The following is a 14,899-nucleotide window of genomic DNA, read 5'->3' as shown; positions in this document are numbered from 1 at the left end:
CCCCCAACCAAGAAAAAGCTAATCTGGTTCTATAAATAACAGATAAAAGAGGAGATAATGATAACTAGTGACATAGGTAAAATAAAACACAAATAATAAAAAGGATTAAAAAAACTCAGCGTTGGCTCTTTGAAAAACAACTAAGGAAGTAGAATAACCGATGTTTTCTTTGGCTAGAAAAATAATTCTGAGGGGAAACGAAAGTGTGGAAAGACTCAGATTATGTGATATTTATGTACATTTTAAATTCAGAACACAATACTATATATTTCCTGTGGGACTATTAAGTATTTGAAATCATAAAACTGGGAGGTTATATTCCAAAAATCATTATAATGATTGCACACTAAAAATCAGTGTACTAATGGGACAAAGAGGGAAAACAGAAAAACCTAAACACAAACTAATGTTATGTTCTTTATTTATAATTGTCTGTGCATGAGCCTTTTTTTTTGGACTATTAGTACTTAAATCTAACCTGAGGGGGCCTCTCCTGAGAAGTGATCTTAATTAAATGAGAAAGAAAGCCTTCCAGGAAATGGAGAGCACTTTCTTTCTTAAATGACCATGTAACAAGTAAGATGTACTATTAACATATAAATCACTCAATAGTGATAAAACTCAAAATGATTATGAAACAAGATAAAATGTTACTTTTTTGTGGTATTAGAAAGATCCTAAAATGACACATTTAATAAGTGACAACCTGCCTACTGGTGGTAGAATTAAAAATCCATTTAAACCTGGAAGTAAAGGCAAACGAGATTTTTCAATTAGATACCTTCCAAAGTTAGGTCACGCAAAAGGATTTGAATTAACAGGAGAACAGATCTCATGATTACATCTGTGGTTTGAGAGTTGAAGGTTCTCTTTTTTTTTTTTTTTTTTAATCTGATTAAGTTCTAAGAGCAGAAATTTTAGAGCTACATTCATTCATTCATTCATTCATTCATTTATTTTTGGCTGTGTTGTGTCTTCGTTTCTGTGCGAGGGCTTTCTCCAGTTGCGGCAAGCGGGGGCCACTCTTCATCGCGGTGCGCGGGCCTCTCACTATCGCGGCCTCTCTTGTTGCGGAGCACAGACTCCAGCCACGCAGGCTCAGTAATTGTGGCTCACGGGCCTAGTTGCTCCGCGGCATGTGGGATCCTCCCAGACCAGGGCTCGAACCCGTGTCCCCTGCATTGGCAGGCAGACCCTCAACCACTGCACCACCAGGGAAGCCCTGAAGGTTCTCTTGATAAATGTGCTGCTATCTGATGTGAAGGAAAGGATGTCTTTCTTTACCTTATTCGTTCTTGCATTAAATAGATCAGACCTGTATGAGCCCTGGGCCCCCAAGTCATTTTTCTGAGTTGTGCTACCTAAAAACTGTCTTCATTAGCACAAACCTAAACAAAGCTAAATTAAAAGTGAAGAACTAAAACAAAAAAAAGAAAGAAAGAAAAGAATCACAGTATTCCACTTTCTTGATGTAGCAAGAATAACTAAAAGTTAGCATATGACTAAATGAATAGATGAGTGACTCAATTAAGGTAACCCGATTCAAAGGGAAAGTTTCAGGTTTCTCGTTGATTGTACATTATTTTCTTGCTCTGGCTCCAACAAGAAAGTGTTTTATAGAAAAGACTGTTGCATGATTTGCTATATGTTAAAATAAAAATCAACAGAGCTATTTATTTGCAAGGACTGCTAAACATTAAGATCTTTAAAAGTACCTTTACATAAGTATTGTAATAATGTGTAATGCAATAATAATAATACAAAACATTCTAGGTATCGTCTGCTGCCGTTTCTTTAAATTAAATGTCCCTTTTAATGAGTTGGATTACTCGTACCTGGACTTCATGTGTATTCAGTGTCTCTGGGAGAATATGTATCCTTTAAAAGCATTTTGCCAGAATGATAACATAAATGTGGCAGGAAATAACACTACTGTTATTAAACATACAAATAGTGAATATAGTACTAAAAAAGCATATATGAAAAGCAGAGATACTTATACAACAATTATTTATATAGAAATTTTCATAAGAACATGGTATAATACTGCTTCATATTTCTATACAAAATAAGGTTGAACAAAATAAGATTGAATTTAGATATTCATAAAACTAGGAATAAGTGTCGCAAAGTCTGTTTCATATAAATGAATGTTTACCTATTTAGTACATTTCTTATAATTGATAGGAGTAGAAGACTTGTATGCTATTTTTGGTAGGCTGTCAGTATTTCTGAGGAAAACCCAATTGCGCTTATTAACTTTTATGGCTTAACGATGATTGCTCTTACTTTTCCATACGTTCCAGTAATTATTTCCAGAAGATTTATCATGATCTCAGATACGTTTTTATTTAAATTTTGCTCTGACTTCTGTGTTTCCCTTGTACCTATGTTGTCCTTTCTAGGGATATCATGAATAATAAAGTGTTTTACCAGCACCCTAATCTCATGAGGGCACTTGGGATGCACGAGACAGTGATGGAGGTCATGGTGAATGTCCTTGGAGGTGGGGAGTCCAAGGTAAAGGAAACCCTTTGATTCTTGGGATGCCATTTATTGTAACCTCCTAGAATATGTACATGGCATATTCTTAATGAGAACTTTTGTAAATTCTATTAGGACTGTTTTTTAAAGAACAGTTTTTGAAAAAAATGAACAAAACTGTACAGACTGAGAGTTGGATATGCTTCTACAGTCATCCTCCAGTATCCACAAGGGATTGGTTGCAGGACCTTCCTGCAGATACCAAAATCCACAGATGTTCCGAGTCCCTTAGATAAAATGGTGTAGTATTCGTGTATAACTTAATGCACATCCTGTCATATACTTTAAATCATTTCTAGATCATTTATAATACCTAATACAGTGTAAATGCTATGTAAATAGTTGCGGTCATGTAGCAAATCCGAGTTTTGCCTTTTAGAACTTTCGGCATTTTTTGCGTTTTGGTTGAATCTGCAGATGTGGAACCTGCAAATATAGAGGTCTGACTGTAGTTTCTTCTTTGATATTGATAACAATTTTTCTTATGCCATGTAATTTGCTATCTCCTAGATTATCCTCACTTAGGGGGTATTTAGAAACCTTAAAAGTTAATACTATGCTAATTTTGTAAGATTTTGAATTATAAATCCATCTCCATCACATTAGAAGTCCATAACACAAGCATGCTGTTCAGACCCACCCGTTCCCTTGATTCAGACAACAGTTGGTTCCACTAAATTCCTGATCCAGACCAAGATTTGAAGATGATGCTCTATAGCGTTTGTTGTAAGACACTAAGGTGCATTTTTAAATGATTAAAATTTAAAATAAAAAAATTTAAAACCAAACAAATAGAATAATATAATATATAACTCCATATAAAGCAGTACAATTTCATGACCTCTGATTTGCAAAATGTTTCAGTATTTTTTTTTGAAATTTTAAAATGTAATTTTCAAAATATAGACGTGAGTCCATATTTCTCATGTTCCGACTACCAGTTAGACAGACTTATAAAGATATTTATAAAATACTCTGTTTGAGAAGGACTTGGAGTCTTTAGGGATTATCTGTAGTATACTAGAATAAGAGCTAGGTCTCAGGAGAGATGTGTTTGCTGGGGCCCAGCAGGCAGACCTTCCAGGAAGGGTGTTCATCATAGGAGATGAGTCATGTGCCAGTCAGGGAAGATGTGAGTTCCCGGAATCTTAATAATAATACAACAGTGACACTGATGATAAGAACATCCTATTATGTGGTTCCAAATATTAAACTGGGTATTTTTCACAATATGTCTCATTGAACTCTCCCTCCTTTGCCTCAAGTAAATATTATCATCCATCTTATTACAATTTTACAGAAGAGAATCAGTAAGATTGCATAATTCCCCAAGGAAGCGCAGCTTGAATAATGTGAGTCAGGAATCACAGCTGAGCCTGCCTGATTCCTAAACCAGGCCCATGCCACCTTTAGTTTTAGGGCTGTAGATTAATTCCAGATCAACCCATTGATGGCAGTGAGGCTTCAAATTAGTGCCAGGCTTGATTTTTGGTGGCTCTAGGACTAGATGAGTCCAAGTCTGGACATTCAAAGGTCTTCTGTACCTGAGGCTTGGCAGACATGGGCACACATGGATGGGCAATCTGATTGAGACCTCAACTTCAGAACTCAGTTTTATAAAGATCCTTTGATTTCCCAGCTAACTAAATGCTCTTTATGTAGGAAATCACTTTTCCCAAGATGGTGGCCAACTGTTGCCGTTTTCTCTGTTACTTCTGTCGTATAAGTAGGCAGAATCAGAAAGCAATGTTCGATCATCTCAGTTATTTACTGGAAAACAGCAGTGTTGGTCTTGGTAAGTAAATGTATGACTTTCATTTAATCTTTAAGATAAAAGGGATTTACATATTGGATTTTAAAATTAAACTTTAATGTAAATTAAGTTGGATTAGTGCAATACGTATTGCATTTAGAAATTCAGTTCTAAGTGAAAGTTTTTTTTTTACATGGAATTCATAGTTGCAGCGCAATTCAGGTTTTGTTTCATCTTTGTTTCAATGAACAGCCTCACCAGCTATGAGAGGTTCAACGCCACTGGACGTGGCAGCAGCCTCGGTGATGGATAATAATGAACTAGCCTTAGCTTTGCGGGAGCCAGATCTGGAAAAGGTAAACAGCATCCCTGCCCCGTGTGTTTGTGTGAATTACACTTGTTCATAGTGGTTCCTCAAGATATTTAAGTGTAATTATACTATAGTTATAATTATTATAATTATAATATACTATGTATTATAAATATGTTACACTTATATGTAATATTATAAGTTATAAAGAACAAGAAATTTGAGAGAAGGTATTTTCTCTGATCACATGCAGTTTTCTTTGGAAAGAGAATCCACTTACTCTATATTCTTTTGCGTTTTTGTCCTTTCCTGGTAATCTGCTGTCACTTTTGCTTTAATCATACAGTTTAGATTTCTTAAAAGAAATTGTTTTAACATCTTATATATACAATTTATATCACAGAAGTTTGCATATTACAGTGCAAGCTATCATTGATACACTGAAAGCCATGCACTGTAAGCATATTAGGCCACATATATGTTTACCAAAATATGGATAAATTTCCCCCATGTTTTAATTGCAGTTGCATTCTAAGTGGTCTTCCTGATCGCTCCCTTGCAGCCAGAGTGAGTCTCTTGAAAGGATCATATTAATCCTCTGCCCAGAACTCTCGAAAGACTTCCTATCTCACTTTGAGCATACACTTAGAGGCATTGCAATAGCTCCATCCAATCAGTCTTAGTTCATTTCCTGCAATTCTCCAGGTCTCTCTTTTTGCTCCAGCCATGCTGGACCCCTTGCTGTCACTGGAACTTGCTAAGTGTGCTCGTGCCCTAGGGCCTTTGCCCTTGCTGTTCCCTCCGTCTGCAATATTCTTCTGCCAGACGTCCTCATGGCTCTTTTCCAGACATCCCTGCCAGTCATTGCTCCAAAGTCACCTTCTTTTCAGTTCTTCCATGTCCGTGCTATAGTTTAAATATTTATGGTTTAAAATTACATTTTAATATAAATATATTTTACTAAAATCTGTATATTTATGTATTTTTCAAAATCTACTCCTTACCATAATGTAAGGCCAGTGAGTACAGGGCATTTTTCCCTTTGCTACTCATTGCTTTTTCCCAGTCTTAGCATTGGCACTGGGTAGGTGCTCAATGCATAGCTGTTGAAAGCATGAAAAAGTGAACTCTTCCCCAAATCCTTCTGACATGCCAGTCAAGCGTCATGAAGCTTTGCATCTCTAAATAACCTCTGGAGAATTTTCTCCCATATATAATTTGAAATGTTTTTATCTACACACTGATAAAATAGCTAGTATTTTTAAAAAGTAGACAACGCTGAACACTGAGTAGGCTTTGGAGCAACTGGAACGCTCATCTACTGCTGTTGGGATGAAAAATGGTTAAGTCAGTTGCAAAGCAGTTTGGCATTATTTTTAATAAGTTAAACATACCTAACATAAATATGCACCTAGCCTTTCCACTCCTAAGTAGTTACTCAATAGTAATACAAATATATGTCCACACAGAGATGTGTACATGGATGTTGATAATGGCTTTTTTCATCTGAGCCCAAAACTGGAGACAGCTCACCAGACAACTGGTGAATGGATAAACAACACTGGGGTATTTCCATAAGTAGCGAGATGCCATGATTAGGCTATAAAAAGGAATGAGGGACTGACATGTACTCCAGCATGAATGAATCTCAAAGTCGTTATTCTGAGTGAAATAATCCAGGCTCAGAAATACCCATGATGGATGACTGCATGTATCAGTGTCCTAGATCATGTAAGCTAGTTTGTAGTGGCAGAAAGCAGGTTGTCAGGACCAAGGCTTGTAGGGACGGATGGTCTGCAAAAGACACGGGGACCTGAGGAGCAATGGAAAATGCTCTACATCTTGATTGTGGGTTCTTACAGATGGATAAATCTCTCAAAGATCATTGAATTTATACTTTAAATAGATGAATTTATTGTACATAAATTATACCTCAATAAGGATGATGTAAAATATTTTTAGCTGTATTATTTATTTATTTTTAAGCCTGGCTTGGCTTGTGACTGAGCTGGGTGTAGCTTATTTTGTTTGATAAGTTGCTCCTCCAACCATCTGCTACCATTGATAGTGACTTCTTTAGGGATTCCTTTTTTTTTTCTTTTTAGGGATTTCTTTTAAAACTGGTTCTGTTATGAAATCTTATATAGAGAACCAACATTCACATAAGACAGAATATTTTAAAAGGCCAAGCTAAGCAGAAATTTTAATGTGTTAAGTTTAACAAAACAGAAAGGTTGGTAGTATTATCCCAAACTTAATAGACAGTGAAACCGTGGTTCAAGATGATACACTAAGTTCTAATGCAGGTCAGATTTCAACCCAACGATATTTGACTCTGAGCTTAGTTTTCTCCACTTCTCTAGGTGTCCTCTCACACACACCCCTTCCCCCATTAAACTGATATTTTATTTTGGAAATAAATTCAGTTTTTTTGGTTTTTTTTTTAATTAATTAATTTATTTATTTATTTTTGGCTGTGTTGGGTCTTCGTTTCTGTGTGAGGGCTTCCTCTAGTTGTGGCAAGTGGGGGCCACTCTTCATCGCGGTGCGCGGACCTCTCACTATCGTGGCCTCTCTTGTTGCGGAGCACAGGCTCCAGACGCGCAGGCTCAGTAGTTGTGGCTCACGGGCCTAGTTGCTCCGTGGCATGTGGGATCTTCCCAGACCAGGGCTCGAACCCGTGTCCCCTGCATTAGTAGGCAGATTCTCAACCACCGCGCCACCAGGGAAGCCCCCACTTTTTTAAAATATCATTGTATCTCAGATGGATCTTTCACTATCTCAGATGGATTCAGGTTTTACACCAGGCCAGAGGCCATTAGGCATTTTTGAAGTTTATCAAATATTATGACTCTTGTAGGTAAAAGTCTCAAATGATATGAAATTTAGGAATATTTTTCTTTCATAGAGTTCATTCATAAACATTTTTACTGTGATAGCACTTTGTTACAGTTTGTCAGTATTTCTTAGTTCTAAGGTTTTACTAAAGGGGGTTCATATAGACGGTCATGAGATTAAAAAGAACTTTCAAAAATGCATTCGTTTTAAACCATCCCTTGATAATAACATTTACCATGTCTAGTGCAAGCTTCTAATGAGTATCTCACCCAAGGGGTAACGTTTTTGCTTATCATCTTGTTCTTGCAGGTAGTGCGATATTTGGCTGGTTGTGGACTGCAAAGTTGTCAGATGCTGGTGTCAAAGGGTTATCCAGACATTGGGTGGAATCCAGTTGAAGGAGAGAGATATCTTGACTTTCTCAGATTTGCTGTCTTCTGTAATGGTAGGATGAATCTCTTAGGGTCTTCTATGGTCATTATTAAAACTGCAAAAAAAATAGATGTATAAAATAATGAGGCATCCCAGCATTTTCATGAAGGAAGTAGATAGTAGTAAAGAAATTGAATATTTTATAATCAGTAGGCTTTTTCACAGTAATAATTTATTTTGTAATATTTATTTTGATCGTGATGCTGGGCTTTCATTATTAAATAAAAATTTTTAGGCACTTACATTCTTGCTGTTTTTATAATTAGACTCTAATAATAGCTAGGATCATGATTTCACTTCCTATAACAAATTAACAAAAATGAATAGTTTATACCTCCATCATGCTTTTCTTTACTTGGAAAATTTTAAGTGCAAGAAAAGAAATTTACTGAGTCTTATGGACAGAACACTAGTAATTTGGATTCAACTTTGGCTCTACTACTACCTTATTAGGTTTTAGTTATTTTTCTCTAAATATAAGCAGATTAGTATAACATTGTTTGCTCAGAACTTCCATGTAGTCAATGTTTGCTTACTCCTGTTCCCCGTTTGATCTTAGGGGAAAGCGTGGAGGAGAATGCAAATGTCGTGGTGAGATTGCTCATCCGGAGGCCTGAGTGTTTTGGTCCTGCCTTGAGGGGGGAAGGTGGGAATGGTCTGCTCGCAACCATGGAAGAAGCCATAAAAATAGCTGAGGATCCTTCTCGAGATGGTCCCTCACCAACTAGTGGATCCAGCAAAACCCCGTAGGTCGAATATACACACTCCTAAGATTAAATGATACTACTTGACTTTTAATTTTACAAAATATAATTTGCGTTCTCTTAATTGCAGTATAATTCTCTGGTACTCCGGCTTTCTTCCCTTGAAAATGAAATGTGTTTTGAGAAAAGGGATGGAATTTGCTGCTGGAATAGGGTGAACTAACAAAGAGGGACCTCAGGAAGATTGTATGGATTTAGTCGAAAAAAACTTAGGTTGTAGGAGGAGATGTATTTTGTGAATTTTCTCAGGGCTCTAGGGAGTAGTGAGTTCTTACAAATGATGGCAGGTGAGCCTTTGAAATTAGAATAGAGTTTACTGGGAGGTTAGCTGGAACTAATTTTCATGATAATAGTAAGAGAGAAAGAGACCTTTAGCAAGAGGATGGGGACTTAACTAAAGTGGTGTGTTGGCAGAGAAAAGGGGATGTTGTCACTTTGAGGAGTAAAATGCTTTATTAAGGTCTTGGTGACCGGGGAGGCAGCGACTACCTTACATTTCTCCATAGTCTTTGTTGTTAATACTTGATTCCAGCAATAAATTCATCCAGGCGTGTTGCTTCCTTTTTTTTTTTTTTTTTTTGGCCGCATCACGCGGCATGCAGGATCTAGTTCCCCGACCAGGGATCGAACGCATGTCCCCTGCAGTGGAAGCATGGAGTCTTAACCACTGGACCTCCAGGGAAGCCCCAGCTTCCTATGTTTTTAATCTGTGGAGCTGAGTGTCCTGCTAGGGGGCCATGTAACCACACTGCTAGCACCACTGGTAAAGATATAACATAGGGCTTATTGGAGGCAATTTTCTAAGCAAAGAGGTAGTCCTGCAAACCCTGGTTCTCCCACTTAGAGAGCTGGCGTAAATGTTCCATCGACAGCAAGGCCAGGGTTCCAGGCTGGGAGCACTCAAAAAGCAAGTTACATATTTATCAGTTAGCTGTTGCGGAACTAGGAATCCCTTAGTTTTTCCAACAAGTAGAAAATATACCAAGAGATTGCTGGTCGAGTACCACCTGAGCGGGTGTGCACCTGAGGACCTTGGGAACAGCATTGCTTGCAAGGAACAATATTGTCAACAGGCCTTGCTGTTACTCTGCAGACTGCTGAGTCCAGCTGAGGCAGCTTTCGGCCAGGCCACTAAACGAGGAATGACATGATCTTCCAGGGCCATCCAAATTTGTCTCTCATCAACGAGATGATGAAGTATTTATGTTTTTCATGTTGTATTACTTGGGAGTGAGTGGGTGGGGCAGAGTAAAGAGAGAGGTGAGTAAATGAAATCACGTTTATGAAGTACTCTGGGCAAATCACCGTACTGGGTGCCTTGTATATGTCATCTTATAGGACAGATCTTTGTCACCCTTTCTCTAAATGTATGCTGTTGACAAAAGTAAACTTACCAAGTTCTTCAGTCAATTATTTTCTGTCAATATCTTGCCTGCCAGTAGAAATGAGCAGAATCCATCAAATTAATAATTCCTCTTTTTTTTTCCATTTTGAAGGAATCTTAATATTAAAGTTCCCACAGATGCATTCTTGGTGATAGAATCTCAAATCTTGTCTTTAACCCATTTTTATTTTCCTTTTTGAAATGTCAAGCTGTATATTAAACACATATGTGAAAAGTGTCAGAAGAGGCAGAATTAATTACCATACTGGTCCCTTTCCTCTGAGAAGTATGTAATAAATCTGAAACGTCATTTTATTATCTCTTTTGCTTTTCTTTCTGTTTCTTTTGAAAAATCCACGAAAGTGATACAGAAGAGGAGGAAGATGATACCATCCACATGGGGAATGCCATCATGACATTTTATGCAGCTTTGATTGACCTCTTAGGACGCTGTGCTCCTGAAATGCATGTAAGTGCCGTGGGGTCCAAGAACAAAAATCCTGGCTTATTCCTCTTTGTTAAGACATCCATCACTGGCAAAAACCACAAAAGTATCCAAAACCAGCAATCTTCACGCTCCATTAAAAATAATCGCTGCAGCCTCATTGCTGAACAAGTGTTTGTTTAGTTGGAAATATCTTCTTGGTTACAGAAATTAGTGATGAGATTTCGTTACAAGTCATTAATACAATAGTCAGTTACTAATATATCTCTAAAACTCATATAAGCCTCCCCACACTTTAAGAAGGAAAGAACTTATTTTTCCTATACAGTGTCCTTTCCGGTTTTAGTGCATGCAGAAAGCACCACTCCTATCAAGGGTTGTTTCCTTGCTATATAACATTTAGTCCTTTTGAAGGAGCTGCTACGTGCTGGCCACTGGTTTAAGGGAAAGTGGGGCTGGGAGCAGGTCAGGGGAAAGGAAAGAGCTATGTAGACCCTATTGATTAGTGTTTTCATAAACTTTTTGACCAAAAGGTAATTGAAGTTTGTGGAATGATACTTACTTTTACTTTGTAATGCATTCTCCTATTTTCTACTTTATTCTAATCTATTCTGTTTTCTTCCATTATATTAATTAAAAAATGCTAGCCGGGGCCCATAAAATTAGCTTCATGATCTGTTGATGGGAAACAGCCAGAGTCTGAAGCACATTGACCAGTCCTGGGGAAGAAAGCAAATACACTTCCAACTGCTCTGAGCATGAAGCCAAAGTGACTGTTATAACACATCACCTTTCTCCCTACCCTTCGAATCTATGTCTTTTTTCCGGGGGGGGGGGGTGGTGTGGGGAGCGGGGTTTGATTGTTTGTTTTTGTCTCTTTCTCTCACACCCATAGGTTAAAACTTTCTTGCTTTCTGGATGTAATCTTTTGTTGTGAACAGAGAGGAATTGCAGGATGTAGAAATATTAGAATGTTAGAAAACCTGGAGTTTGATTTTTTGTAACGACTTAACGTGTTGTCAATGAGATTTTCATTATAGTAAATGGGAATAGACTATCAAAAATTTGTGTGCTGGAAGGCCATTGCAGAGAAAAAACTTTATGCTCACAATATTCATTCTTTTCCTGTTAAAGTGGAAGATCAAAGGAAACATGAGAGAAATTATGCTAATAAATAGAAGATTTTTGTTCTATTATATTAAAGGGAAAAACAACCAAGTGACTTAATAAGGGACTAACCTTGGCACTTCGGAAATTTATTCACTTTCAACAACCATTAATTGAGGACTTCCTGGGTGTCAGAAATTGTGGTTGTGTTTCACACTCTGTGGTGAAGGAACAGATGCGTTCCCTGGCATTGGAAGCTTCCAGTCTGTTGCAGAGACGGGCTGAGATCCTTGACTATGTCAGGTCCATGATCTTCATAGATACTTCATTAGCCAGTGAAGGTCTAAAACACCTGTTAGGATCCATGTTCACCATTTTCCCCAACATTATAAACCCATCCTTGGGAGAAATCAGGGTAGAATGTAGGTGGATATACAATTACATTTTTATCACAAAACAAAAAAGGCTAAACCAGCCTAAATATTAGTATATGTTCAGAACCTAAAGATAATAATTTTTCCCTTAGTATTATTGCTCATGTTATGGATAGATATTTATATGTAATTTTGGGAGGTAAGCATTCACAGACTTATCAGTCTTAAAATACTTTAATACCCCAGAGAGGATAAAAACTATTATTCTAATGGATATACCTGTTGGCCTAGACTGCAGTATGTGACTCAGTGTGTGCTGAAGTCAATGAAAATTGTGTGGCAAGTAAATATCTGTCTGTAAGCCTGAAACAGCACTTTCTGAGAGAGTTTCAACTTTATTATTTATTTTTAATTAAATAAATTTTTAATTAAAGTATAGTTGATTTACAATATTATATTAGTTTCAGGTGTACAACATAGTAATTCAGTATTGTTGTAGGTTATACTCTGTTTAAAGTTATAAAATATTGGCTGAATTCCCTGTGCTATACAATATAACCTTGTATCTTATTTATTTATACATAATAGTTTATATCTCTTCATTCCCTACCCCTGTCTTGCCCCTCCCCCCTTCCCTCTCCCCATTGGTATCCACTAGTTTGTTTTCTGTAACTGTGGGTCTGTTTCTGTTTTGTTATATTTGTTCATTTGTTTTATCTTTTAGATTCCACATATAAGTGATCATGTACAGTATTTGTATTTCTCTGTCTGACTTATTTCACTAAGGATAATACCCTCCAGGTCTACCCATTTTGTTGCAAATGGCAAAATTTCATTCTTTTTTATGGCTGAGTAGTATTCTGTTGTGTGTGTGTGTCTATCTATCTATATCTATATTTATATAGATATAGATAGATATAGATATAGATAGACACACACACCACATCTTTATCCATTCTTCTGTTGATGGACACTTAGGGTGCTATATCTAGGCAATTCTGCTATGAACATTTGGGTACATATATGTTTTCGAATTAGTGTTTCTGTTTTCTTTGGATATATACCCAAGAGTGGAATTGCTGAATCATAGAGTGGTTCTGTTATTAAAGAGGTCTAACTTTATATGTATATATAATTAACAGAAAATTATTTTAGACTTGGATTCCCATTCTTCCAATTTTCTAGATAGAATTAGAACATTGATTTCACAAAGTTATTCTTTGTTCCTTTATTTTTCTGCCTGTAGTTGATTCATGCTGCTAAGGGAGAAGCCATCAGAATCAGGTCTATTTTGAGATCCCTGATTCCACTGGGAGATTTGGTGGGAGTAATCAGCATTGCTTTTCAGATGCCAACGATAGCCAAAGGTAAGGTGAATTTCCATTCTTTGTAATTCAGTAGGACATGGATGGTGTGATGTTTTCAATAAGATCATCAGTACCCACGGTTTCTTTCCCTGCAGCATAGTTACACTACATAAGTTTCTTTTAAAAAATGAACTACATCTGTATCATTCTTCTAGATTCCGCATATATGTGTTAATATACAATATTTGTTTTTCTCTTTCCGACTTCACTCTGTATGACAGACTCTAGATCCATCCACATCTCTACAAATGACCCAATTTCATTCCTTTTTATGGCTGAGTAATATTCCACTGTATATATGTTAACGCATATATGTGAAATCTAGAAAAATGATACAGATGAACCAATTTGCAGGGCAGGAATAGAGATGCAGATGTAGAAAACGGATGTGTGGACATAGAGGGATGAATTGGGAGATTAGGATTGACATATATACACTACCATGTGTAAAAAAGATAGCTAGTGGGAGCCTGCTGTATAGCACAGGGAGCTCAGCTTGGTGCTCTGTGGTGACCTAGAGCGGTGGGATGGAGGGGTGGTGCGAGGGAGGTCCAAGAGGGAGGGGATATATGTATACGTATAGGTGATGCACTTCATCATACAGCAGAAACTAACATAACATTGTAAAGCAACGATACCCCAATTAAAAATATATATTTTTTATAAAATACTTTCTACATGCATTGTTTTTAAACAGCTGTTTCCAAAGAGATTTTGATTCTTTTTCAGGTGACATTTCAGTTTCCAGAAAAGGGAAATAAGCATCTCAACTGTTTTATCTAATGTCTCTCCTAGAGTTCTTTGGTCCCCTATTCTTCTCTTTCTTGACAGCAACACCTTAATTCACTCTTTTTGATAGTTTTCGTGGTCACTTGCTTATAATGCTTTTTTTTAAAAACAATGGTCATAGGTTTTGACTTAGCAATTTAAAAATTGCCAGTGTGTTGAAAGAAGTGCTCTTTTCAAGACTGAGGAGAACATTTTGGAAAGATTTGTTTCTCCCCGTTTTAACTCAACGTTTATTGTTCTTTTACAACATGCCATTTTTGGTTTAGAACTGCTTGTGATTAGTTTTCCAATGTTAACTCAAAAGCATGTAAAATAAAGTCAACAGACTCTCCATGTAAACGCCCAGAAGCTGTGATTCCTTACAGCCCTGCTCGCGTTGGGTTGGGAGGAGATGGGAGGGCCCAGCTCAGGAAGGATGGAGTGAGGAGCCGATGCTTTACTGTGGAGGTGGTGATAGGACCCCGGTTCTCCCCCACGCTGAGCCCCTGCACTAGCCCAGACTACAACAGAAATGGCACATGGCCTGGGCCCAAGGCCCAATTCCCTGTTGGTAATTCACTCTCTGCCTCCCGTAAAAAAATTTAAGCAGTTACTGAAGGCACCTAAAAGATATGTTAGGTCCCAAATTATACTTAATTCTCCCTTTTTCCAATGGCAGTTTTGCTCTGTTTTCCAGACTTTATTGGATATTGTTACATATATCATTTTTATACAAGCTTCTGATTTTAGAACGAAAACATAATTAGATAGGAAGGACACGTGATGACCCTTTTCTTTCATGAATTATGCCCA

At 37.2% G+C, this 14,899-nt stretch overlaps 1 protein-coding gene across 1 annotated transcript in view; it reads left to right on the top strand.

Annotated features, from left to right (window-relative positions):
- The window catches only part of RYR2 (ryanodine receptor 2), a 740,642-nt gene that overhangs the window by 532,869 nt on the left and 192,874 nt on the right, over window positions 1-14,899 (top strand). Inside the window, 7 exon segments of the mRNA XM_036828245.1 lie at window positions 2,406-2,520; window positions 4,207-4,339; window positions 4,550-4,653; window positions 7,755-7,890; window positions 8,437-8,623; window positions 10,389-10,494; window positions 13,198-13,318. Coding sequence (XP_036684140.1) covers window positions 2,406-2,520; window positions 4,207-4,339; window positions 4,550-4,653; window positions 7,755-7,890; window positions 8,437-8,623; window positions 10,389-10,494; window positions 13,198-13,318 — 902 coding nt within the window.

The sequence above is a fragment of the Balaenoptera musculus genome, chromosome 16 (assembly GCF_009873245.2).
Source record: "Balaenoptera musculus isolate JJ_BM4_2016_0621 chromosome 16, mBalMus1.pri.v3, whole genome shotgun sequence".
NCBI classification, from domain to species: domain Eukaryota; kingdom Metazoa; phylum Chordata; class Mammalia; order Artiodactyla; family Balaenopteridae; genus Balaenoptera; species Balaenoptera musculus.
The sequence above is the reverse complement of the archived record's forward strand: the minus strand, read 5'-3'. Positions and strand labels throughout refer to the sequence as shown.